At 47.1% G+C, this 27376-nt stretch overlaps 1 protein-coding gene across 2 annotated transcripts in view; it reads right to left on the reverse strand.

Annotated features, from left to right (window-relative positions):
• The window catches only part of CD81 (CD81 molecule), an 89591-nt gene that overhangs the window by 20798 nt on the left and 41417 nt on the right, over positions 1-27376 (reverse strand). For both annotated transcript variants that reach the window (XM_025202115.1, XM_006022031.3), the window contains exon 3: positions 3503-3600. In XM_025202115.1, the coding sequence (XP_025057900.1) occupies positions 3503-3600 (98 nt within the window). The remainder of the gene's footprint in view (positions 1-3502; positions 3601-27376) is intronic.

Below are 27376 nucleotides of genomic sequence, written 5' to 3' on the forward strand. Positions count from 1 at the left end.
CCCTCATACACACACCCCTGCCCCACCCACCCAGCCCACAGGCTTTTTCCACAGCCCCCCTCTCCAGCCCTGTTGGTGCCCCCCATCCCCAACCCACAGCCCCCTACCTCCCTACCCTAGCTCTGCTGGAGGGGGTCCCCAGCTGGCCTCCAGCCCCCTGCAAGCCTCACATACCTCAAAGGCTCCAGGAGGGAAAGTTAGCCTGAGCCAAGCCCTGGCTGGCTGGCTGAGTCTCAGGCCCTACCCCTTTCCCTGTATCCTTTTGCCAACCACCTACATGATCAGGAAGAGGTAACAGGGAAGGTACTTGCTCCATCCTATCAACTCTAGGAGTCCCCTATGACTGGAAAATAGCAAATACAGTGCCTAAATTTTTATAAAAGGGATAAAGAATGAGCCAGTCAATTACAGATCTGTTAGCCTGACACCAGTGGGTAAAATCTTAGAACAGGTGCCAAAGGAAAGAATGGGTACAGATGCGGAAGGAAATGGAAAATGGGACAAAACACTACATGGGTTTATCAGAGAATAACTGTGTCAGACTAGTTTAATATCCTTCTATGACAAGATAATGGATTTCTTGAATAAGAGCAATGCAGTGGACATAATTTATCTAGATCTAAGCAAAGCTTTTGATACTGTGCCTCGTGGGAAATTACTGGCCAAACTCAAAAGGACAGGGATTGATGCTGTAATTATGAGGTGGATAAGGAATCAGTTGGCTCGAAGGGAGACTACAACAGATTATTTTGAAAGGAAAGTTGCTGTATTTTCTTGCATACCACATGTGCCTCCTCCCAACTGAAATAAAAGCACAAACCTTATTTTGCTAGGGCAGAATGAAATATTTTTTTCCCCCCAGAGTCATGGCTGAATGCTGACTGCACGAACAGAGTACATTCTTCAGCTTCACTGCTCAGCCTGGCTGCTCAATCAAAAGCTACTGTCAATTTGGCAGCAGCTGTGAAAGAGTTAAAAACTGTGGTTGTGATGGCATCCATTAGTGTCCCCAAGCAGGAATAATTCCCCCCACCCCCACCCTGCTTAAGAAGCACCCCTCTATTTTGGAGGGCTGATTTTTGTGGAAAAGGTGTAAGTGGTATGCAAATAAATATGTATTTGACCACAACATCTAGTGATGTTCTTCAAGGTTTGCTCTTAGAGCCTGTCCTGTTTAACCTTTTTATCAGCAACCTTGGACTTAAAAGTACCTTTAAAAAATTTGCAGATGACACTAACAATGGTGCAAACTGCTTTGCAGAAAAGGACTGAATTATTATACAGGAGGATTGAGAAAATTTTGTGGAATGTAATATAAGAAATGGATTGAAGTTTAATAGTAAAAAGTATTAAGTCATGCTATTATTAGAGTGCAGACAGGAGTGACAATTTTTTCCCTGATCTGGCCACAGAAAGCAGTTTATAGCTGTGACCAAACACAAGTGCATGGCTGCAAACAGCTTTAAAAATGGCCGATTGGGTGAAAATCTGACCCCTGGTGTGAAGGATCAGATAAAGATGTTACAAAATGTAACATCTTTTGTCTTCTGTAACTTGTGTCTGCACAGCTCCCAGCCTGTTGCTCGGATGAAAGCCTGCAGCCAGGTTCCCAAAGCAATGGCCAGGCTATCTGTCTGTGCTCCCCCCCACAGCTGTGCTCTTATAAAGTATGCACTACCAACTGTGTAAGTGGTAAATCAGACACAATATTGCCTTTTTAATGGAGGTAAGGAGCTGAAAGCCCAGGCCACTGGAATACATTTGAAATAGGCTTCTTGTAAGGGTTGAGTGGGAAGTAATCAAGTTAATAAGGGTGGGAATCCTCATTTAAAATGGTCTTCCCTAAAACTACTACCCTTTAGTTTTTAATCCTTTGCTTGTAGATTCTCATAAAACACCTTTCCTTTGGCTTAATAGACTGAAGTCTAGCCTACTGCATTCAAGGATGGAACTCATTTTTAAGCCACTGGGACTGCCCTGTTCCTGCTAAACGGAGGCCTTCCCTGTGCTTTTTTGAGGACATACACAAATTAAGAGACGGCACCTGGGGGTGGGCTCAAAGTAGAACTGGTTTCTTTCCCCAGAATACAAAGAATACCCCCCATACATCTCAAAGTGCACTGTGGAGTACTTCAGGAAATCCAGAGAGACACTCGAGCATTGGAAATTCTCCAACTAGAGTCCATTACAGCACTGGATTGAATGCAGACTGAGATTTGGAAGTTCAAAGAAATTTGAGGTAGTTCCTGCTTTCCTCTCTTATTTTTCATTTTCTAATGACATTGCAGATCTAGATTGTAGAAGTGCCGACATGCCAAAAGAATGGGCTGAATATGTTAGGGAATAGTCTATTTGCAGATACAGGAAGCTGGACACCTAATTTTTATTTTTTTTTGGGAAGTGATCCAAAATAAACTTCCTCTCCAAGTATTAAGATTTGCTTATGTCAATCTCTTAAGAGATCTCCAATTTTTTTTTTTCACTAGGACTCTACTATGAAGCTTCCTCTTTTGGTAGATGCATAAGGGAGTAAGTATAAAAGAAAGAAGTGGTAATGGCTTCCCATGCATCTAAAACACTTAGGCAAGGTTTAGACATTAAATCCTTACCGTGTTTCCATAGCTGACAGACAGGAAGAGGAAGGTCAGAGGGAAAGATGAGTGGAGACAAGAACACTCTGTGGGCCTGGAGCTCCCTGTGCAGTATGTTCAAATGTGAAGAATAAAACCTGCCAAGAATCTGAGTCCTTGGCTCAAGCCAACAATACCTGTTATATTTGAATAAAGGATTTCCCAGCATTTACCCAACATCCGTATTACAATACTGCTAGAAGGTCTACTGCTACTTTTCCTGCCTCGAGTTAGGTCACAACTAGGTCACTCTTAAGCAAGTTGCATTATCCATAGTCAGATGTCAAGTGGAGACCAATTTCCAGCATTCTGGAGGCTACTTTGATCGGGAGTAATAAATGCAGTCAGACAACTCATTCTAAAATGGATGGAGAATGAATATCCATGAAGCCTGCTACCTCCATCCTCCTATTCCACTGCTGGCTCCTGCTCCTTTCTTTAGGCCAGGGATTAAAACAGTGGCTTGCTGGTATGTACCAGCAGCCTCAGCTTTCTGGTTGCTAGTGCAGAACTGCCCAATACAAGCTTTAAGGGCAACTGGAGTGTAATAAAGATTCTGCTGCCAAAACTCACAGGGAATGTCTGTTCTAAAAGGCTTGGGGGTGAGGTAAGAGGTATTCAGGGAGAATGTACCTGTGCTCAGATAACAAAATGAGCTCTACACCCTTTGAGGCAGTACTCGAAGGGTTAAATTCCCATCATCTTCACAGAAAATTAGAGCTTTCACTAGTTATATCCACGTGCCAGTATGGCAGTCTTCCTCTACATGGCACTTCCCTGAGCACCATTCAGTCCAGCTTTCAACGACTAACTTTGTTGAGCCTTGGGAAGATCTGCCTGGTGTCACAGGGTGTTCAAAGTTTGTCTCTTACCGTTCCCAGAAGGCACTGTGACTCTTGAATAGCGCCATAGCATCCCAGGAACCCCACAAACATCATCACTGCACCAACAGCAATCAGGATGTAAATCCCTGCAAGGGAGAGACAGACAGGGCAAGCATGTTAATAAAGAACTCGCAGCTGAAATATTCTAGCCCTTGACCAGACAGGAAGGCTCCTAATGAGAATTAATTTCTGGGTTTGGATATCTGTGATTTACGCATGGCAAAGGTAGCAGATGACACAATTCCAGTCTGTGCTATCCTAAGCAGAGATGTAGTGTTCTCTCTGCTAGAGGTGCATTGATACATCGGTCTGATATCGGATTGGCACTGACAAAGAAAATTGACGGTATCAGAAATTGGCTTTTTTTTGCCTGCTGTGGTCAATAACATGGCTGATAAATGCCCTGTACATGCGCACACCTGCAGCATAGCACGTAGGCAGTGAGAAGCACAGCTCAACAGCTTGAGAGCTGCATCCATCTGGTAAGTCTGTTGTGGTAGAAGGGGAGGGAGGATGCATGGCGGGGGAGAAGATCGAGGCCCCCATGGTGTGGAAGGGAGTGGGGCTGGGGCAGGGGTAGGCACTGCCTAGACAGGGCAGGGCAGCGGGATGGAGCCACGGTTTACTTGGGGGGCGCAGGAAGGAGAAGGTGGCTCCTGCCTCTGTGTGCACCCCAGGAGGGCACATGCCCCAGATCTGCATCAGGCAGGGCAGGCTGCCACTGCAGGTTGGGGCCAAGACTGCACTGGGCTCTTCCCAGTGAGAGGCTAGACTGCGCTGGGCTGTGCTTGTGGTGGGTGGCAGAGCTCGGATGGGGGGTTGGGGAGGCTACAGCAAATTTTGGGGTAGCTGCAGCTCCCCTGCAGCCTCCCTCCCAGAGCCGCTGCCACCCGCCCCGAGCACAGCCTGGCCCAGCCCCCCTGCTGGGAAGAGCCTGGCGCTGCCCTGGCCTGAGCCTGCAGCAGCAGCCCATCCTGCCCCGCATGATGGTCTCCCAGGGTGTGCGCAGCAGTGGGAGCCGCCCCCTTCCCCGCGCCCCCCCGGGGCTTTGTCCAGCACCGCTCCCCGCCCTGGCTGGGCAGCACCTGTCCCCTCCCCTCTCCCCTTCCACCACAACAGGCTTACCAGCTGGACACTGCTCTTCAAGCTGCCGGGCTGTGCATCAGAAATCGGATCGGTATCGGCCAATATGCCTCCTTAAAAATCAGCTATCAGTATCGGCCCCCCAAAAATCTCTATCGCGGCACCCCTACTCTCTCCACACCTGGCTCTCTTTGCTTTTATCAATACCTTACTTGCAAGAATACTGGAATTACCTACACTTAATAAAAACTGAGTCCGAGTATAAATTCCCATTTCAAGCCATTCCTATTACCCCCCCTTTAAGAATAAGATGTTACCTGCATGGGTAAATGTTTGTTTTTTTTCAGTGTGGGTAGCAGTGGTGTAACTAGGGTGGGGCAACCATGGCAGCTGCCCCTGACTTGTGGGGAGGAGACAGGGGTGAAGGCACAAGAAAAAAAAACAAAACAGCTGCCAGTTTTTGCATCTGCACAAATTGTGCTAGTAGTGGCAACTGGAGGTTGCTGCTGCTCTGGGTGTGGCAGCTGCCCCAGACACCTTGCCATGTTTGCAGTCATCACCCAGCCTCTAGTGTGTGGCGACCTTCAAAATCTGAATTTATTTGATCATTTTATTGTGGGAAAAAAAATGCATCTCCATAAAGAACACACATGTCAAAAAAACATTTGAAGCTAGTAACTTGAAACTGGGCTTAAATTTCAGTAAAAATCTACAAAACTAAGACAGAGAAATATGCCCAGAAGAAGCCACTGGAATCAAGTGCTTCAAACGAAGTAAATCTTTGGAAAAAAATCAAAAGCGATCAAAAGTCAGGAAAATACTCTAAAAAGCTTCCAGACAACTTTGACAGTGCTATATTAGTTTGAGAAGTTAAGCACTTGTTGACTTTTAGATACAGTCTGACACCAAGAAATGGCCGAGGAGCTAGTTTTACCAAAATTCACAATGTTACATTTTCAAAATTTCAAATTCCCATTCAAAATTTCAAATTCAAATGTACAATTCAAAATGTACTCGTAAACATAAATGTAGCTATAGATACATTTTGATAACAAATGTAATAATGAAACAGAGGAAAGATACAAATGACCAGACAGTATAGATAAAGTATATCAAGCAGCTGATTAAATATTTATAAAGTGCACGGTTATTTAAATGCATTACAATCTTATTGATATTTGAAAGCAAATTAATCCAAACATTTTTAAGTACTAAAGTTTTAAAAAGCCTCTAGTAGGGGGCCAACTTGTTAGGGAAAGGGACTTTTCACCCACGTTTTAAGAGTTCTTATTTTAGTTTGTCTACAAATGGGCTAGGCAGCATGAATTGTAGTTCAAGGCAGAAGAGCAAATATTCCTAGATGAATCCAGATTTACTACATAAGGGGAAAAATAAAGGCATTCCTAACAGGTGTTACAGTGGATTCCTTTTATTGGAATCACTTTGGGAAATGGTGATTTGATTCTATTAACCAGCAGATTTCATTAAAAGGAGACCCGTTTTTTGGGGGGTTTTTTTGTTTTTAAGAACACAGATATTCACTCCCCACCACCCCACACAGCCCCTCCAGCCCTACTGGTGCACCTCACCCCCACCCACAGCCTCCTGGCCCCCAATCTCTGCCAGAAGGGGACCCCAGCTGCAAGGACTATGGACCCAGGTCCATAGCCCCCTTCCCCCAGCAGGAGGCAGCGGCTGCTGCAGTGGAGTGGAGCTCAGCTCCCCACCTGCTGCTGCGGCCCGCTGCAGGCTTGGGTATGGAGGGTGGGGTCAGCTCCCCAGTGCACAGTGCACTCCCGAAGGGGAAGGGGGGACCTGCACCCCCCAGACCCATGCACGGGGTGGGGGTGGGGGTAGGTGTGGGCAGTGAGGGCAGTGGCGCCGGCTTGTGCCCCTCAAAGCTACTGAGCCCATGGCCCTGTTCCACTCCCTGCTGGGACCCTAGCCCTAGCCAACTCCCTACCTCTCCCTATGGGAGCTCAACCCCTGCCCCCCATTTACCTGTGAGAGCTGCTCTCCAGACTGCCTGGAGCCATAAGCACGGCTCCAGGAAATGCATATGGCCTGGCCATAACACATACACGCACATGGTGCCCTCTGCCTAACCACCCTCCTCCCGCTCCCTTTCGGCCCCCCGCAGGCTGGAACTCTGCCAGCCTGCAGAGAGCTTCTCACAAAGCTGCAAAATCCCCAGGTTTCTCGGTAAAACATTCCAAAAACCGAAAACTGTGATTCTAATAGGAGCGATTTTTACATGTAATAATATGCAAATGGTTTTGGTTTTCCCATATTGATTCGAATAAGTGGCTGATTCTATTAACCAGCAATTCTATAAAGTGGAATCTACTGTACGCCTAGTCTGTATCTCTAAGCTCTATCTCGTCTCAAGTTAGCCTCACCTAAACACTAAATGTACTTTACCACTAAATGACCTAGTGAGACATTTATTGTTTTTTTCCCCATGTCACTATCCTTAACATTTCTGAAGTGGTTCACACCTCATGACTTCCTCCTGTCTGATAATTTCCTTCATCTCTTCTTCTCTTACCCAAACTTTGGTGAAGCAAATACTATTCTATATCGGCATTAAGCAACTTAAGACCTACTATAGTCTACACCAGATGTGGCAAAATATGACCTGATGATCGATTGTATCCAGCCCTCCACTGCCCCCTCAGCACTTAGAATGGGGCTGAGCCCTGCCCACTCCTGCCCAGGGCATCCCATGCTGCACTCCCACCTACTCCCACTCCAGTTCCAGCTCCCAGCCACCTTTCACCCACTCCACCCACCTGGTGTGATGAGCATCCATTTATGGGTGGCTGAGTGGTTGGAAGCTGGAGCCCTGCATGTTGAGGCAGAAGCCACCCAGCTGTGGCCCCCTGCTCCCCCCAACCCGCCCTGCCTGGCTGGGCTTGAGGTGCCTGGCCCATGTCTCCATGCTGCCTGCTGCCTAGAGCACTGCAACAGGGGCAGCAGGAGGAAGAGGAGTCACTGGAGGTAGGGGGAGCCAAGCAGCATTGAGTCAACTGCAGCATTAGCAAGAGCAGCCCCACTGGGAAGCTGTGCACGCTGGCCCGGGCTGGGGCTATTGGCGAGTGCGGGTGGGAGCACAGTGTGGGCTGCTCTGGATGGAAGCAGTGGGGCTCAGCCCCATGCCGAGTGCTGTGGGGGCAGCTGCAGGGCAGATGGGATGGAGGGAGGATGGACTGCATCTGCACTGCACTGCACTACTCAAGTGAGCTCTGCTGCCTGAACTGTCCCTGCCCCCTCCCCCAACCCCCACCCCGACCTGCTCCCTGGGATCTAGTGCATGAGTAGCTTCCCAAACACATGCGTACCTACCCCTCCCCACACACACACCCATCCACTATGCAGGAGTAAGACTTTACTTTGAGCTATTGTGCAACTGCCTCTATATATAGTTTTCCCCTTGTATATACTTTCGCACTTGTAAGCGAGTTTTTTTGGTTGGTGGGGGAGGGGGTGGGTGCTGTGAGGGTAATACGTTTTTTTGTTTCACCCACGTGCGTGTCCTGAGAGTGGTGTTGGGGGTGGGTGGTGAGGCAGGCTGGATGGAAGAGGGAGTGCAGAAGGAGGGGGTTGGGCAGAGCCTCCCACAGCCAGTACCCTGGCCCCTGCTGGCAGGTATGCAGCTGTCCTGGGGCCTGCGGGGAGGGGGCTGGGGCCAGCAAGGCCACCACCATGGCCAGCAGGAGCATGGGCACTGGTTGTTACTGGCAGGGGACAGGCTGGAGCAGTAGAGCACTGTGCATTGTGGGCAGGGGAAGGGGATGGAGCAGCCCTGGTGCAGGGAAGCAAGGCAGGCAACAAGGGAGCTGTTACATGCTGCCCCTGTGCTGGGCACACGGCTCCTGGGCAGGGATCAGAGTTTCCCAGATGGCTGCCAGGTGCTGGTAGCTAGATCTGACTTCAACATGGCTGCCAAGTGTTGGCAGCCATGTGGCTGGAAGCTGGAATCCCCGCCTCCTCTTCCCCCAACCCTGGTGGCCACAGGGGCACATGGCAGGGCTGCAGGAACTTGGAACTAAATTAAAAGTGCCAAGTCTAAGGACTTGGAACTAACTTTAGTGCCAAGTCTCTGTATGTGTAGACACCTGCCAAAAATCGCTTAATGAGCATTAAATTTAGTTGCGCTTAAATGCACATGTAGACATGCCTACTATTTACCTAATTAAGTAGGAGCAAAGTTGAGCATTTTTGTAAACTATATCTTTAAGTGTAAGCCAAGCACAAGGGACAGCCAATTCATTTCACTTTGTGGAACTCATTACCACAGGAGGTTGCTGGAGTAGGTAGTACAGCCAGGTTCAAAAGTGGATTAGATCAGTAGCCCACCTTTCCTCCCTTTGGGCTGGATGGACAGTGCCCCATCTACTTGGGAGTTGGCTCTCTCCAGATCTGGCACCTGCAGCAGGCACAGTGGGCATCATTCGGCCATGCAGAAGTGGGCAGGGTGCAGCCTGGGCCCAAACCAACCCTTTAGGGGAAGGGGGCATGGCTTGGCTGCACGCTGGAAAGAAAGTATAGCCCAGTCCCACAGCACTACGAGCATGGCCCAGGCCCATGGAAGGGTAGGGGATATAGCCCAGCCCCAACCTCACCCCACTGGTAGGGGAGAAGATGGTGCAGCTGGGCTTGATCCAGATAAAGATGGCAGGGTGTTGTCTAGCCTTACAGGGAAAAAAGAACATACCCCAACTTCAATGGGCTGTGCAGGGTTTGAGAATTCGGTGGGGCAGGGAGGGAGGCCACATTAATGGCCACTCCTTCCCTGCTGCCAAATTTCCTGACCTGGGGAGGAGCCAAAGCTCTGTGGACTGCATTTGGCCCATGGGCTAGAGCTTGAGCATCCTTGGACTAGATGAAAATCATGAATGGTAGTTTCATCAATAGCTATTCAACAGAACAGCCATGAGGTGTATCCTCTGGTGGTTCTAAATCAGTGACTGTGGATGCCAGGAAGAATAATGAACAGGTGATGGATCGCTACTCCAGTGATTCTTAGCCAGGGTGCCTTGGCATTTTGGGGTGCCTCAGGATCCTTTCAAGGGTGCCACACTGTACCACACAATGTTAGCACTGTTATGTCTGCAAACATTCACAAGATCAACCCAGAGGTTTCAAATAGAAATCTATAGCCGTGGTCTTCCTGAGTTCTTTGCAACAGAAAAACTACTCTATTATTTTTCTGTAGTCAAAGAGCAAACAAAGAGTTGACATTTTCCAAGGGGTGACTTGAGTTTATCCAGGCATTCGAGTCTCTCCAGGGTTGCCTTGAGTTTAAAAAGGTTGAAAACCACTGCTCTAGATATACCCTGTTCATGTGCTCTCCCTAAGGCATCTACTCCTGCTACTGTTGAAGACAAGATACTGGGCTTGATGGGCCATTGGTCTGACCCAGTATGGCACCTCATACATTCTTATATTTTTGTTTAAGGAACACCTGTACTCCTAAAACCAAATAAAGTTTAGAACAACAACAAAACCCAGAAGTAATCAGGCAATACAGCGTTCACTCATACAAACATGATTGCTTATTACAATCTAGTAGAAGCCATACTGCAGGAGAACCTTCAAAGTTTGCAATCTCTTAAAAATGAGAAATTACCATTTCAACTGTAACCGTGCACTTAAGCCACAGCTGTTGCTATATCTAGGAGGAAGAAGCCAGATGCAAAGGAAAAGGCAGTAAGAGTCACGGGGAAGCAGCAAGGACCAGGAACGATCCAACAAGATTTGCAGCTGGTGAATGACTTCCTTGCAGTAGCCGGCTGATAACTTTACAGAAAGGCAAACTTAACTGTAGGAGGAAACTATTTTGCTAAACGCACCCCCCCACCTTCCTGCAGCTTACATTAATCATGGACTCAGTTACACCACAGGAATTCAGTGTTTTGGGAACCATCCCTGCCAACCTGGAGGGTTGAGGATGGGGTTTATAAATTCCTTGACAGAGATGCTGTCTGTTTGTTCAGCACCTAGCATAGAAAGTCCTGCTTAGTGACTGGGGATCATAGATATAAGGCACAGCACCTATGCTATTGCCTTTCCTGACAATCCAAGTAGCTCTACATCCCTCTGGCTCTATGCACACAGGCTTTCTTAAAGAGTGGAACAAGGCTGTCAGGACTGATGTCTACACTACCTATGAAAGCTTGTCTCTCTTTCAACCAGTCAGTCTGCCGGGCCCTACTTGACTTCCAGAGAAAAAAATTAAAAACAACAGTGTTTATAAACAGTAGACTCCTTGAGGAGTCAAAAAGGGTCAAGAGCTCACCCTGGGAGGGTTGCTGAGAGGAAAACAGTGATGATTGTAAACTGGAAAGGAGGAACCAGGTGACAGCTTTGTGAACCTGCTGCTTTGCTTCAATTCAGGTATCACCTCAGCTGCTACAAGTCAATCTGTATAAGATCATAAATGCTAGTTTAGGAAAAAAGCAAAAGCAAATTGGCAGGAGGCCAGGAAGAGAAGGAGAAGCAGGGAGAGGGCAAAGAGATACAGAAAGGTGTTAGCACCTCCTTTCAAATGAAGACTATCTTCTGGCTGCCTGCCAAATTCCTCAAAGATGCAGACTGGTGAAGGCTTTCAGAAATTGTGTGGCTGCTATTTCAATGAGTGGTAGGTTTGATTTTTATTTAGAGAGGATAACCAATTTAATATTTCAAAAAGGAAAAAAAAAATACATTGAACACCAGAAAACTGCTTCAGACTCAGTGTCAGATTGTCCCAGGTCATGCATTTTGTTCTCTCCGTGGGAGGTGTCATTTTACTTCCCTTGGGGGGACAGCTGGGGAGAAAGTCTAAACAAAAGGAACTTCTTCAAGACACAGCAGCTGCCCCTCCATTAAGTTACAATTCTCCTATCATCATCTCAGTAGACAAAAGAGGGAAATAAGGCTGCATGGTACTCCACAGGCTATGGATATAAAGCAGCATGAGGCAATTCTAGCAACAGCAGCAGTGAAGTCATGGTTTGTCCCTCATCTAATAGTCCATTTGGGCTACTGTGGTTAAGATAAAGCAATTCCTATAGCTAGTGGCACACAGAGGGATGATGTGGCTGGCAACTCAGGCACGTGATGCTCCAGCCTGCAAGATTAGGTACCCATTTACAGCTGGGTCAACTGGAAGCAGCCTTTGGCACGGGTTCAAGCTCTGCTCTGAACTTAAGTCTGCAGAGTCACGAAAGTTCACAACCTTCGGCTACTGCCTCCCAGCACACCTGGCCCAGAAATGCCAGACTCATCATAAACAGTGTCTTGTCCATGAGCTCTTCAAGCAAATCCAGGTATAGCATATAAAAGTTGCAGGTAGTCCAGCTAATGAGGACTGGGGTCATCACAGGCATGTGGCTTCAGCACACCTGGGATGGGAAGCTCCAAGCATGTCCCACACACACCTGATCTTGTTCACATACAACAATCCTAGAAATGCAGCAGTGAAGACACTCAAAGAGTGCTAATTTGTGACTGCCTTGGATCTCTACCTTCAGTGTGCACTTCTGGACCTGGTGCGTATGAGTCTTGGACATGACAAGGACACAACAGAGGTGCATAGCCACAAGGATTCACTTCTTTATTTCGTCAATTAAATATGAAAGGTGACTCTGTTAGGCATCAGGATATGGACAGCCAGGCCTGAGGGCCTACTGGAGATCAGGGTTATTGTGCCAGATGGCCATAGCTTTAGAACTGGTGTCACAAAGCTTATGCCAAGGTCAGGGTTGGCAAGAAAAGTCCAAGAGCAGGGTGGATCAGGAGAGGAGCAACTTGCAGAAGTACAATCCAAAACCAGGGAGAGCTCTCAGTTTACCTGGCTCAATTTCTGTTCCTCTCCCTGCCCTTAAACAGGGAAAGTAGTTGGTCAGATGCCAGCCAACTGGGTAGTAGCAGGCAGGGAAGAAAAAGTCCTGTGCACCTCTCTATCCACTGGTACCTGTAGTGAGAGTCACAGACCCCAGTAAGCTGTTACCCCAAGAGCCAGGTTCAAAGCTACACTCTATAAAGACTGAATGAGAAGTTGGGGAAATCTTCTACAGATGGCTATCCAACTTTGGCATGACTGGGTGCTCCATGCCATGCAAGTGTACACTCGGGGGGCAACAGCCCCCCAGATTTTCTTGGCTGTCCTAGTAGCACACTGCCTTCCAGTCCTAGCATGCAGCTCCCTGCCCTGTGACACAGGGACGCCAGCTGTGCAGGAGGTGCGCAGCACCCCCTGTCCCACCCCACTCCACCCCAGCCATGCGGCAGCAGGAGAGGCAGCCACCAGGGCCCCGCATGCCACATGTTAACTGCTCATGGACTGCGTGCTGGCCCTTTGTAGGCCCAGGCCATCAGCCAGACAGCCCTGTTCTACAGCATGGGAAGAAAATAAATTGCAAAGAGGCTTTCAGTGTGAAAACCAGGAGGCAAAAAGAATAATGTAAACCCAAAGAGACCAGTGCAACCCAGAACACAGTAAAGAAGAGAGACACTACCTATTCCAGACACTACCTGTTCTAGGGTCTCACATACAGAGGCAAGTTTAAGATATTTCCTCAAGCTTCGGGGGTGGAGAGGAAAGGAAACCTTAGGAGAGATTGAACACAGCAACCTGCCATCAAATCAGGATAGGAGAGAGAGAAGATGATATTGTTGCATATGAACACAAGGGATAAAAGTTCTACCCACACCTGCTTTGTGAGGGCAGGAGAGAGATTTATGGCTTGCTTTAAATCACAATCCAGTGCAATATGTTCCTCACAAAAAATGCAAAAGCAGAAGTAGGAGGAAAAGTTATTTTCCCCTTTTTCTGAGGAGTACAAAAACGAAAAAGCCGCACAATCCACCTCTCTCTCATGTTCTCATGAAGATAAAGGTGGCCAGGTCAGACACCAAACTGCTGGGTGTCTATCATTGACCAGGGGAGGAAGCAACCCCAGAGTAGGTTGTAAAGCACTTGTCTTGCTGATGAACGGGGGTACATGTTAAGAGTTTCTTTCTCCACAGCTCTCTCAGATAAGGATAGCTAAGGCCAAGTGATTATGGGGCTCCTTATAGCAAATCAATCATTGTCTCAAAATAAGGAGAAAGAGAACACGAGTAGGATTCCAGAGTCCACTTGTAATGCACTCTGGGTCTATCCCCAGGGGAGAGAAAAACCTGAACTGGATTTCAGTCACTTAAAAGGAATCTGAATGCAACCCCACCCTATCAATTCACAGCAGCAAGGGAAATAACAGGCTTCAGACTAGCTGGATTTTCAGTACAACTCATCTCACAACCAGTATGGAGTTTCCTGTCTGAAATCCAGGGGAGGGAAGTTGTTCATCAGGAAAAGTGGGAATGGACAGTCAAGGGACGGAAAGGACTGTGATAACTGGCTTGCACTCCGAAAGCAACAAAAGCCTGAAAGGCCTTTTGGGAACCGAGCCACTTTTCTACTAAGGCAGGAACAAGTGGCCTTTATAGAGAAAGTCTCCCTTTGTCACGGAGGGCCAGAGCACTGGAGGCTACTGGAGGCAAACAGAGTGGGACTCTTCTCTGGAGTTTATTTAAAAATAAACAAACAAAATGTTTAATCAGACAATGGGCTCTTGTGCATTGAACGCTTCACGCTAACCAAGTTAGCAGCATCCACCAGCTAGAAGAAATGTCAAACCGGAGTCACTCAGGCTCTTGCATACTTTCCCATGCCAAATCCATTCAAGCTGTTGAAAGCCCTCCAGGGGAACAAAGGGGAAAAGGGTTGGTCTAGCTCTCCAGACTAGGTGCCATACAGACTGACCATTTCCTTTGCCTAGAGCAATGCAGCCTGATCTGGAAGGAACTGCCTTTCCCAAGGAAGGGGGCTGATTCATTTTAGATCTATACCTTCCCTGGGGGAAAAATGATGATGATGACAAGAGACTGAGTCAGCTGGACCCTGGCCTACACACACACACACACACACACACACACACACACACACACACACACACACGTGTTCATTCATTTCGAGTAGCACACTTAAAAAATGAAACAAGACATTGCTGTTCTACCAAGATACATACCTACCATTTCCAGCAGATTCCCCTCTCATGCTTTGCATAGTCTTCCTTACTTAGAGGCTAGGCACCACATTTAAACATCAGAGAGAGAGGAGGAACTCTAATGCCTGGTTTCTCATGCAGGACAGGTTCTTTGAGCAGATGTGATATCTTTTATTAGATCAACTGAGTAGTTGTAAAAAAGTTCTTGGCAAGCTTTCGGGTGCAATCACCCTTCTTCAGGTATAGGAAGTCTCTGCTGTTCTCATGATTTACTTGGTCTCTGTTGGGCTGCAACAAGCCATGGCCAGATCTGTTTTATTGCAGATAGCATGGCTCATCTAATGCTGCAATACCAAAACTGTTATAGTTCTATGCAAGCTACGTTTAGATCAGTTCCATGCGCCTTTTGCACTGAATTTCTCCGTCTGTTTAGTTCCAATTGCCCAGAAGGAATTATAATTTACTTTTAATGTTTAGGTCTCCCCCCTCCAAAAGATTAGGGATGTTTAAAAACAACTAGACCCACAGTGCCCATAACAGGTTTTTTTATTCAACTGAAGCACAATATATACCCCAGTGAAAAATAGCAAAGTTGTATTTGTAGCAACCACCAACAAACATCTTGTAACTATTTGCAATTTCAACATATTCTCCCCTCCTGGATCCTGAAGCCACTCCTGGGGCATAATTCACAGATGTGGTAATGAGAACAATATAAATAATCTGGATCGATTAGGATACTACAGTAGCCAGACTAATAGTGTGATCCCATATATCAAGGTTCATGTGTTGTTGTAGTAGAATCTGGAAACTATCCAGTGCTTAGCACAATGAGACCCTAAACACTCAGGAAGCACCAGCCTCTCTGCCCCCAAGCACTCACAGTCCCAAAGACAAAAAAGCAAGAGAAGCAACCGAGGCACAGAAAACAGATGCAACAGCTGATGAAAGGTCAAGAGCAAACACATATCAGATGGAAAAAGAAAAGGGCAGCCTGGTTATGCCCTTTTGTATTAAAAAAAAACAACAAAAAACAAAAAAACAACAACCCTGAAATGTGGCCCAAGTCCACCAGACATTTTACCAGGGTGTCAGCCGACTTACGAGATGTTTCCAGTTCAACCCAGGCAATTTTTATTGCATACAGAAACCAGAAGGAAAACAGAAGAGAAAGTGGGAACCCAAAACCAAGACAATGATTTGGAGAACTTCATGAATCAAAACCACACAGCTTCAGCTTCTCTTTTCAGCTGCAGGAGTGATGCAGTAAAATTCATAGTCTAAAGCAGGGATTTTCAACCAGGGTGCCACAAGTTCCTTTTAATTGCTGCTGTGCAATACTAGCACTGCTGTGTATGCAAACACATACACGTGATTCACAAGATAAACCCACACATTTCAAATAGGATTTCATACTGTTAAAAATATTCTGATCTGCTGTGGTCTCTCCGAGTTCTTGGCAACAAAATTGTTCTATTACTTCTCTGTAGTCAAGAAACAAGTGGAAATTAAGAGCTAGCATTTTGAGGAATACTTGGGTCTAGAAAGGTTGAGAACCACTGGTCTAGTGAATAGTGGCCTCTCCTTGAGCTAAGTAGTTACATGGGGCAAGGCACAATCTGGTACCTAGAGACTATGTTTAAGGGGAGGTTATTCCAGGTACTGTTTCTGAGAGATTCTCTCACTTCCTTCCCAACTAGTATGGTCATTCTATAGGTTCAATATATCATGCCTCATCAGTCATTCCTGGATTCAACTTTGGGATGCAGATCTTCTCAAGAAGTAAAGAATGCAAAGACTCCACTCCTCTTGCACTTGAATATACAACTATACAGATGCCTTCAAGTCTGTCCTCACTATGCCCTTCTCTTCTGCATATTGGCAAAAGTCTCTTGACACAAAAAGATACAGGATATCTAAACATATGGTTTGGGACAGATAGGAAATAGGCAGATTTGGGCCAAACAAGTCATGCAAGCCTGTGACCATGGGAAAAGACAGGACCTATCTATATGTGGCTCAGGAGACTAGGTATGGAACCTTTCACCCCCAACAGTACACTGCCAGGAAGGAGCTGATAGAATCAGTCTAGTTCCAAGTGGGCTGCATGACTAAGTATAGCAGGGGTGGGCAAAATACAGCCTGCATCCAGCCCGCGAGGCCATTCTATCCAGCCCGTGGGGCCCCTAAAAAATTTAGGAAGTTAATATTAATCTGCTCTTGGTTCCTGTCAAAAATGTCAGGAACCAGGGGCAGTAGGACCCAGGGGAAGCCCAGCCGGCTCCCACAACAGCGGGGCCTACCCAGCCCCACCCCCCAGCTAGAAGCCCCAGTCCAGGCTTCTGGCCTGGGAGCATGTGGCTGCCCCGCAATGGAATCGCAAGTAAGGGGGAAGGCCAGGGGAGGAACCCAGGCAGGGAAGGAGCCTGGGGAAAAGTGACCCAGGGAAAAGCTGAGTGCGGGGAGGGGAAAGTAGCCCCTCCCCCTCCCTGTGGCCGGCGCCCGGCGCGGCAAATGGGAGGCCATAGGTGCTGCTGCTGCTGTGCACAGCCCCGATGGGTAAGTCCAGAGCTGGCATGGAGCACAGGCTGGCAGCGTGGCTGGGTTACAAGCTGAGCATGGGGAAAAGCAGCCCCTCACTCACCCCGTGGCCGGTGCCCCACGCTACAGCCACTTGCAGCCTGCACGGGGCTGCTTGTGCCTGCTCAGGATAGCCCCACGTGAGCTGCAAGCGCCTCCAACAGAAAGTGCTGGCCATGGGGTGGGCGAGGGGCCACTTTTCCCTGCGCTCAGCACCAGTTTCTTCCCTGCCGGCGAGCAGGGGGTCGGGGCTGTGCGCTGCACCCTGCCTGTACTACGGGGCTGGGGTCATTGGGAGTGAGCAGGTGCGGGAGCATGGGTCCCACACCGGTGTCCCAGGGCCGGTTGGTGGGGCCCAGAGCAGGGTGGCAGGAGCGCGGAGTCCCAGCTGCAGGGGCTCTATGGAGCTTGGCCAGCTCCCCCCTCTCCTTGCTGGTGCAGCCCAGCTCGGCTCCACAGACCCCTGCCAGCCTGTGCCCCACTTTGGGCCCTACTGGTGCTGGCCCTGGGACATTGGTCCCAAGATGCTTACCAGGCAGCAGGGCACCTGTCAAGGGGCGGGGCTACCTATGCGGCCCTCGACAGCCTGCCAAAACTGGGTAAGCAGCCCTCCGCCCTAAATAATTGCCCACCCCTGAAGTATAGGCAGTCAAAAAGCCCGAGGCCGAATCAATTCAACCTTCGGAGTTTAGTCAAAGCTGCATAGGCTGAACAGATAAGCAAGTGAACAGATACTCACTTTTGTTTACTGAAATGTAACCACATGCCCGCAGTGTCCCAGAACAAAAGCCAGGGGATGCCAGAGCACCCCTTCCTGCTGGGCTCGAGCAGATAGCTTAGGCCAAGGCTAGCCCACCCACCCTGTGAGAAGGGGTCTGCAGGGGAGGTGCAAAATATCCTGGGAAGCTGAGGGACTGTGCATTCACTTGAATCTGGAAAGGATCTGGGACAGAAGTTCAATAAACTAATTTAACCTAAATCGGTTAAGTCTGATACTTAGGATGGCCACTGATGCACCCCCAGAATACAGGACAGCCCCTTGGCGAGGGACAGGTCCCCTCAGCCAATCGGTGGTGACGCCATCTCCTTGGCTAATCAGCAGCAAGGGTGGGCCCACCAGGCCCCTTGGCCAATCAGCAGCAATGGGCAGGGCCACCCCCTCCCTCCTTCCTTCCCTGGCTGGCTCAGAACCCCTCTCCTCTTGACTGTGTACCACCTTACTTCTTGGCACAGCCAAAAGAATCATGAGAATAAATGATTGACATGTATTTCCACCAATGAACTGAAAAACAGGACTTTTTAATGTCAATTCCTCATTCAGAAATGGACAGGGGACAAAGAATTTAAAAACAGGATGGTCTGATATAAAATAGGACTAATGGCCACCCTATTGACACTACATCCAACCAGGTTTATCTTAAACCCGTTTCAGCCATTTTGAATGTAGTTTGTGCGCTGAAATTCTGTTGCGTTACAGGTTTGAACCAGTTTCCAATCACTTACATGTGTTTGTGCGTAATTTCTGTCCCTACCCCATGTGTTACGTGACAAAAACACCCCTAGAGGGAGGTCCTTGGGGTCAAATAGGAAGATTGGAATTGGATCCAGTAGGGAAATATTCAATGCCATTGATTCCTCTGGAGTTACATAAACAGCTTTAGCCTTTAGGGCTAGAAATTCAGCAACTTCTTTCTACACTGAGTTCACTTGGGGAAAAAATTAAAAATAAAGAGCTAAATGGCCTTAATGAAGCATGAAGGGACAAGGCCAAAGACAGCAACTCTGGCATCTAGAGATTTATTTTATTCTGGGGATCAATTGAATTAGGTGGCACACCCCACAACAGCGTGGTCTGGTTTGTGCTACTCAGAACTAGTTTGCCATCGGCTATGCAGCTCTGGACATGGAACTTTCCCAGTCAATTTTCTAAGTTCCCATCCAACTTTCACCTCCTGGGCGTTTTGCTTCTCCCTGCCCCCTCCTGCCTCCACCTTCTCTGTGGCAGCTTTAACTTATTAAGCTAATAGAATACAGCCTCTTCTCCCTCCGTTAGATCACCATAGCAATGTTTCCAACAAACAAAAAAAAAAAATCCAGCACCACACCATTCTTTACAGGAAGCCTGGGACACATTCCAAGTCCTGTCTGCCTGTTTTAAGAGTGATTATTTGCTCCTCCCCTTGGGATGCCCTTTAAAAGAGGGGGAAAACAACAGAGGGACCTTTACATGAGAATGCTTGACCAGGGCCCACCAGGCTGAGATGCATGTACATACAACAAATGGTTTTCTTGACAATCCTCTTTGCATCTTCCAAATGAGCTCCCAGGGAGACCAGGTGCCCAAACCTTTTGGCCATTCACAGCATGCACAGTCTCCTTGGTCAGAGACTGCTGCAGGACCACTAGTAGCAAAATGACCCATTAGGAAAAGAGACAGAGGATTAGCTGTAAGCGATATGGCTAAGAAAATCAGGGCAGAGGGGTGCTCCTTTCATGGCAATGAAGAGAGGAAGAGATTCCCCAGCACAAGAAGAATCCTGCTTGCAAGGACAAAAGGTCCCTGGCCACAACCCTCCAGGACAGTATGTTTCTTTTACACCTATAGGGAAACTGCCAGCAGGGGGTAGGAACTCCCTCCACATGAGAAGGGAGGGGTGGCTACATTCATTGTAGACAGAGGGAAAGCCAGGGAGGTTCTTATTTTTGTTCAGCTGCCCAGTGGAATTAGCCCAGCCAGTCAGTCAGTCTTTCCATCCGAGTTATTTTGGACTCACATTTGAGGCTTACTCACTTTTTGCAGTGGGGGTGGCATTTAGTTTTGTTTTTTTTAACTGGCTGTAGTAGAAATAGATTGAAAAGCCCTTCCTTTTCCTCCCCCCACTTTTTGTCCCTACCTAAGAGAAGCAAGCATCCCTTCTCTGTGGTCACTAATGAATTCCAGATGCAGCAACAGCAGCAGCACAAGGGAGCCAGAGTGCAAAGCCATAGGAAACTCTCCTTGGGCCCCTGCACTATGTAACATGCAGGGTGAGATGGAGAGAGTGCAAGTGGGTAGTGTGCTGGTATGGGGTGGAAGTGGATGTGGAGAGCTGGAAACAAGTTACTCACTTTATTCACAAAAGGAAGGGAGGTGAAGGAACCCTACCCCAAATCACTCCTCCCAACATTCAAGCATACTCAGATGCCACAGACAGATTTTTTCCAAGCCTGCCTTGTTTTTTCTGGGGAGTGCAGCAGTCCAAAGAACATTTAGCTTATACCGTGGCGTGCGTGCATGAGGAAAAGTAACTGGGAACATAGCCTACAGCCTGAGGTCCAACGCATTGCCTGTAGGCTTCCATAATCAGGGTGGACTATTATCTTAGCTAAACATACGGAAGATCCAAACTGTAAGACCTGTCCCTTCTTGCCTGCCACCCCCCAATACACACACGGGGCACTTATACACGTGCTCGGACATGAATGCTGCAGCGCGCTGCAGCATCTTATGTACTCAGCATCCCCCCCTCCCGTTTCAAAATCTTGAACGAGCTTTAGTTAAACAGCCTCCGCTGCCATGTTGAAACGTGGGATGCTGAACACGAGATGCTGTGGACATTTTAATTGAAGCAGGTGCTCTGATTAACCACCCCAGAGCATGTGTACAGACACCCACGCTTCCCCAATTTGACTATTTCTCTGCTGGCCTTAAACTAAGTTCACAGATGTCTGCACATCTTTTGAGGGTGTGGACAGAACTGAGATTCGGTTTGGAAACTTAAGTTAGGCTTTTTATGCTTAAACACATGGCAGGTTTTCAAACAATCCACCTCAGTCGCTTAAAAACAGTAGTCGCGCATTAAACAGGCAGCAGACACCTAAAAGGAGGAAAGGCACAAACTGACGCAGCTTCCCCAATGGCAGAGCCAGCTGGTATAAAGGGATCAGAGTAAAATACAAGTAGGTGAAGAGGGGTGAACGTATTTCAAGTCCAAACAGGCACAAGAGTGGTTCAGGGGCCCTCCCATGGAGGGAGCCTCAGTTACCTGTGCCTCACACTTGCATGCATAAAAGCTCATAGCTGTGAAGGATGGGGAATTTCCTAAAAACAGCTACCGATTATCCTTTTTGCCCAACAACACTGCAAGGAAGGCACTCGCCTTGCTTTTATCCTAGGGCCCTTGATGTCTGATTCATTTTCAGACTACTTGTGTCATTACCCCACCCCCAGAGAATGAGGTCTCCCCTACCCCCCACTCCCATCATTTTCCCACCCTCCCATTCCCTGAAGTGACCAGCTGCCGGCAAATGCAAAAATAAGCCACCAGACTCATCAGTCAAGAGGTTCCCTTTTAGATTTCTAGCCCTGCCCAGATTCAGTTAGATCAGTATCAAATCATAGAAACCATTTCTGTCATGGTCGTGGCTTGCCATTTGCTCTTCTGCTAAAATTGGAACAGCAGAGGTACTACATTTTTTAACCTAAGAAATAAGCATGTTGTTTGATCGGAATTGCCTCTCTTCTGTTACTGGAAGCACCCCTGTAATCTCTCCAGGAATCGGTATTAGCACTGCCTTGTTATTAATACATTGCCCTCACAGGAAGAAAACAGTGGACAGCTTAGGGGAGTATTAACAGCATGTGGATCTTACACTGCCAACCTAAGTTCAGCCAAGGTCTGTGACAGAGTTATTCAGTGGTGGGGCAGACAAACTTGAATCAAAGCAATTTATAATTGCCAAGTCTAATCATAATTTAAAATCAGAAGGAGAAAAATCTTTATTTAAATCCATCAATAATTCTCAATAATTGGTATCCATTAAGACATGCTGATTTGCACATAAATATAGCCTTTCCATTAAATCTGGTATTTATTTTTATTAACCAGAAGGATGCATTGTATATATATATATATATATAGTTATTTAAGTATATATAGATATCAGGGCAGATAAAAATCAATGATTTAAAAAAAAAAAACCCCAGATTTCAAAAGTTTAAATCAAAATTTTATATTTAAATCTTTTTAATCTTTTTTAAGATTTTTTTTAAAATTAACCTATATATCCATGTTTTAATTTAAGATATGTTAAAGCTCAAAAGATATGATCATGGGATAGGGATTATAACTTCTAATTATATACTATTTGAGATAATATATTCATGTGACCTTTTTAGAAAAGTTTTATAAATAGGTCACAACAGGCCATGGATTATATTAAGGGCCAAGTCTGATGGGTTTCCCAGAGGCTCCTCCATAGATTAGTAAAGATTAAGAAAACCTTCTACCCAGTGGGCCTCAGTGCTCAGTCTAGAACATCCTATTAAGCATCTCTGTGATGCTTAGTTTTAGTTCTCACTGTGGTTTGGTGTCTACAGAGATAATATCACTATATGGAGATGAGAGAAAACAAATCTGATTACCTACCCATCAGCCCTATTGCTTCTCTTCAAGTTTGGGTACTTTGTGTATCAAGCCCTTACAGCTCTCTAAAAAAGTGCAAAGTTTTAAGGAAGTTAAATGAATAGGGGATTGTTGGGGGCGGAGTAGATCTGGGCAAGGAGGAGAAGTCTGGGGATAAATACAAGGGGGAAGGGGCAGTAGAAACAAAAGAGAAACATTTTGAGCGGAATATTCCAGAAGTTCTGAGGCATACGTTTCCAAGTATAGCTTCTCCATTGATTTGAGATCTACTGAGGGAATGATATGGTAGAAGGGAAAACCTACCATGGCAGCAGGCTTGCCAGGCCTTGAAAGAGAGAAGTCAAACATGAGAAGAAATCTTGAAGAAAGCTCCAAGCTAATAACATATGGCTTCAGTGCTCATTTGATGTCCTCCTAATACAGCATGGCAAACATATCCCGCAAATACCCATGATTAACCTAGTGATTTGGAGATAGTTCACCTTCTAATGACTTCACAAGTATCTGCTTCAATTAGCTTTGGTAAACACTGGCACTTGAGCACTCAATTTTATATACCTCAAAGGAGTCAGATTTTCTGAGACGATGTAGGCTCAGCAACTTCTGGGGCATGTGTAGGGGAGAGTGGAAGCAGAAGTCATTTAGTCTTAAATTGGGCACTCAAAAAAATTAAGTCACTTTTGGCACTCAAGTTCTTTACAAACATTATATTCAAAAGAATCCCCAGGATGTTTCTTTACAGCAGTTTCCCGAACAGGGTGTTATAGTACTCTGAGGTATTGTAGGATCCTTGTAAAGGTATTGTGTAATATAAAGCGTGCATACACCTACACATGATTCACAAGAGATTTGAAACAGGAATCTAGCATCTCTACTGTGCCCTTTCTGAGTTCTTTGCAATGGAACAAGTTGCTCTATTATTTTTCTGTAGTCATGAAATGAATGAAAACTTAAGCTGGCTTAGTTTAATGAGAGGTGTTTTGAGACCCCAAAGGTTGAAAACTGCTTATCTAGAGCAATAAGCAAAGCTTTATCTTGTCTTGAAAGTTGTTGTAATCTAGGAGACACCCAATGAAGAGTTAAATCTGGAGCAGCTTTCATGAATACTAGAAGCTGACATGCACTTGGGGGGGTGGGGGGATTCATCCAATGAGTCTAATCCTGATGTAATGCTTCTAACATAATGCTGACAATTAATGTATTATTGGAAAAATCTTTACGTGGTGTTCTCTTGAAAGTGGCAAAAGCTTCTCTACCTTATGAATTACATGAATTCTTCTGAAATTTAGTCATTTTACCTACCTCTAGACTCTTACTATGTACATGCTCATACCATGACGTAAGCATTACTATCTGTGGATGCTCATTTGATGGGGTCAAGACATTTCTCATATGATGGCAACATTCTTAGAAACATACGTGGAAGGGGAGTCCCATCAAAATCACGATGGGCAGCAACCCCAAATAAGAAGGGAATTCAAGCTACATTTATGTCTGTATCAACAACACATCTAGCCTTCTAATAACAGGTCCCTGGATAGGTTTAGAAGCATTCTGTGTGACACGGGTCATGGGCACACACTGGCTCTGCTTTCTTTGATTTGATGATTTATACTTCAGTCAATGAGGAGAAAAAGACAGGAATAAGCATGCATTTATACCTGCTACAAGTTGTGTCACAGGGGTTGGCAACATACAACCTAGGGGATGGATCTGGCCTGTGAGCCACTGAATCAGGCCTGCACAGCCAGAGCCAAAACCAGAGGGTTTTGCTTTTATCAGTGCCCGCGTTGGTGCTGAGCAGCGAGAAGCTGCTACTTCCAAGGCCAGGCATCTGGAAACTGTGCCCACTGGAAACTGTGCCCACACTGCTGCTGCTTATCCCTGTCCTGGTATAAAGGAGCAAAACTTCCAACCACTGGGGGGACGTGACTGAGCCAGGCTGCTCATGCCAGAGTTGGGTGAAGGAGAAAGAGAGAAGTGGCAGCACAGATGTACCTTCCAAATGCCTGACCCTGATGCAGCTCTCCACCAACTGGAAGCTGAACCCATGCTGTAGCCAGGGAGCTGGAGGCAAAGAGAAGCGGTAGGAGCACAGGCACAACTTCTAGATGTATGTCCCCAGTACACAGGGACAGGGAAAGCCCCCCACTGCTGACATACTGCCAAAGCTGTCTGGCCCATGTCGGAACAGAGCTAGGTTAATTCCAATGAGGTTCTTCAATTTGAATTACTAGGGAGGGTGTGAAATTCTACCACATAGACTTAGTGCTTCCCATAACAGACAGCTTTCCATATAAAACTCTAGGTGAAACTGTCTGTCTTAGATTCCTTGGAAGGAATCCTTGGCTATTACAGCAACAGTATAGGAGATAGTGGCCAGTATGGAGCAGGACTATAATGCAGTAAGAAGCTGAGACAGGGGAAGGAGGGACCAGATGGAGGGGAGATTTGTATCCAAAATTTGTATCCCTTACCCTTTCCCTTGCAGCTGGCTCAGCTTCCATGCAGGGTGCAGTGTTATTCTATCGCTTGCTATTAACAGGTGGATACAAACTTCCTATTTAGGACCTGCTGAGTAGGGGCATTTCCACAGTAATGTGACTGCAGCATCCTATTTCTCTCACCAGATACTTCCAGTAAAAACAAAAAGAACCTGAGAAGGTAAAGCAAATATTGGGTGCTCCCTATTTTTTCCCTCTATGTGAAAGATAAAAGGCAAATGAGACTCCAAGCAACTTAAAAGCAAAATTTCAAGTGGTTAGAGAGAAGTCAGAAAGAGACAGAGTAAGAAGGATGGGATGTAATGGTGACAGAGAGGAAAGATTGCTATACCAAGGAAACCATGAAGACTTTGATCTCTCAGGCCTATATTAACAACCTTTATAGCAGCAGGAGATTGGCAACTGTAGTCCCCCTGCTTTAACTTCCATGCCCACCATAAACTAGGTTTGTTTGCCACTCAGTCCTTGGGGTGTTGGGGCAGATCTGCAGCACTAAATACCTTGTACTGTTGGGATTTACAATTTATCTGGGTCCAGCTATCACTGTTCTTGCATGAGAGCCTACTCACTAATGATAACTGATCCACCTCATGGTCCATGAAACCTATACTGTCCCCTCCCTACACCAAACACATCCTGGCACTCTGCCTAGAGACACTATGTCAGCTGGCCAAGTCAGCCAGCTCTGCTGACACAAGTTAGGTCCAAAACTGCTCTTAGTAGTATGATAGGACAAAGCAGGTCCTCAGCACCACCCAGTCAATCACACGCTAGGGAGCTGCCTTGCTCACAGACTGAAGGAAAGGGCTAGGAGAAACCCCCACCATTTTTTTTTGACTGAGGTCTCCCCTCAGTTTCCTCACCACGCAACAACAGTCCTTGTATTAAATTGAAAGGCTAAGTGTTCAGTGCGAGTTTCATTTCAGTATTCAAGAGGATAATAAGCGATATGGACCTCTTCCCACTCTAGACTCTCTCTACCTTTGCAAGAGAAACAGCAAGTCAAGAAGATTTCTCAAATGACAAAGGACAAAAGTCTCCCATCAGGATCACCTATAGAAAACCCATGAATCATCTAAAATGATGGCTGCATGGATGGGACCTGCAGCAGAAACCGAACCAGGAGGTTCCAGAACGGGATCACATCAGGCTTTGTCATTCAGCACTGTCTCTCTTTCCCCCGACCATCAATAGTGTTAGAAAGATAGAGATGTGGCTGACACAGGAAGAAAGGGAGGAAGAATTTGCACAGGAAATGCGACTGCTTGAGGTAGCAAGGACTTGCAGTTGATGACCCGTGTGATTCCTCTGACTCCTGCTTCAAAGGCAGTCAAGAGAATATGTCATGAAAGCGAGATTACCGATGAGAAAGAGAGAATGATCTCTGAACTGGCTCCATTTTACTGGAAAGTGAGTAAAGGGGATTTTGCTTTTTAAGCAAAAAACACATGCTGTTACCTCGTTAGTAGGGCTGTGTGAAGCTTCGGATGGTGATTCAATTTGGTGGCCGAATCACCGAATCCGAATTGAATCAGGGGACCAATTAAAAGGTCCGAACTGATTCAAAGCTCTCTGAATCTTCAGAAAAGATTCGGACAGTTTTGATGATTTGGGCAGTCCCCGGTGGCTGTAGCAGGGAGCTGCAGCTGGACTCAGAGCTGGTAAGTACTAGGGGCGAGGAAGGGAGGAGGGGACCATGGGGGGGGGGACCCCCGCCAGGCCCCATCCCCTGCCTGGTCCCCCAGCCCCACCATAGCTGCCCTGGCTGCCCCAGCTCCCAGTGCTTTAAAAAAGCCTTGACTCACTGGGTGCTGGCTCACTGGGTGCTGGCAGGTGGAGGGGCGATCCCCACTGCCCCCCAGTGCACGAGCCCTCCTGCCCCCCTGCTTCCCCAGACCTCCCATGGCCCCCCCCGGGCCACCTCCAGCCCTTTAAAAAAAAAAAAAAAAAAAAAAAAAAAAACTGAGAAAACCCCTGGGACTCACCATTCCTGCAGCAGCCTCAGGGCATCAGGGGGCTCGTGAAGAGCCCCCCACGTAGCGTGGGGCAGCAGTAAGTGCGGGGTTTTCTCATTTGTTTTTTTTTTAAAAGGGCCGGAGCCGCAGTAGGTGGGCCAGCCATGGGGGGGCTGGGGGAGCAGGGGAAATTGGGGGGCTCGTGCAGAGCCCCTCATACAGCATGGGGCAGTGGGGGGCAGCGGGGATCACCCCCTGCCCAGCAAGACCCGCTGAGTGGGGCTTCCCCCCACCCCCC

Source organism: Alligator sinensis, unplaced genomic scaffold (assembly GCF_000455745.1).
Source record: "Alligator sinensis unplaced genomic scaffold, ASM45574v1 scaffold983_1, whole genome shotgun sequence".
In the NCBI taxonomy this organism is placed as follows: domain Eukaryota; kingdom Metazoa; phylum Chordata; order Crocodylia; family Alligatoridae; genus Alligator; species Alligator sinensis.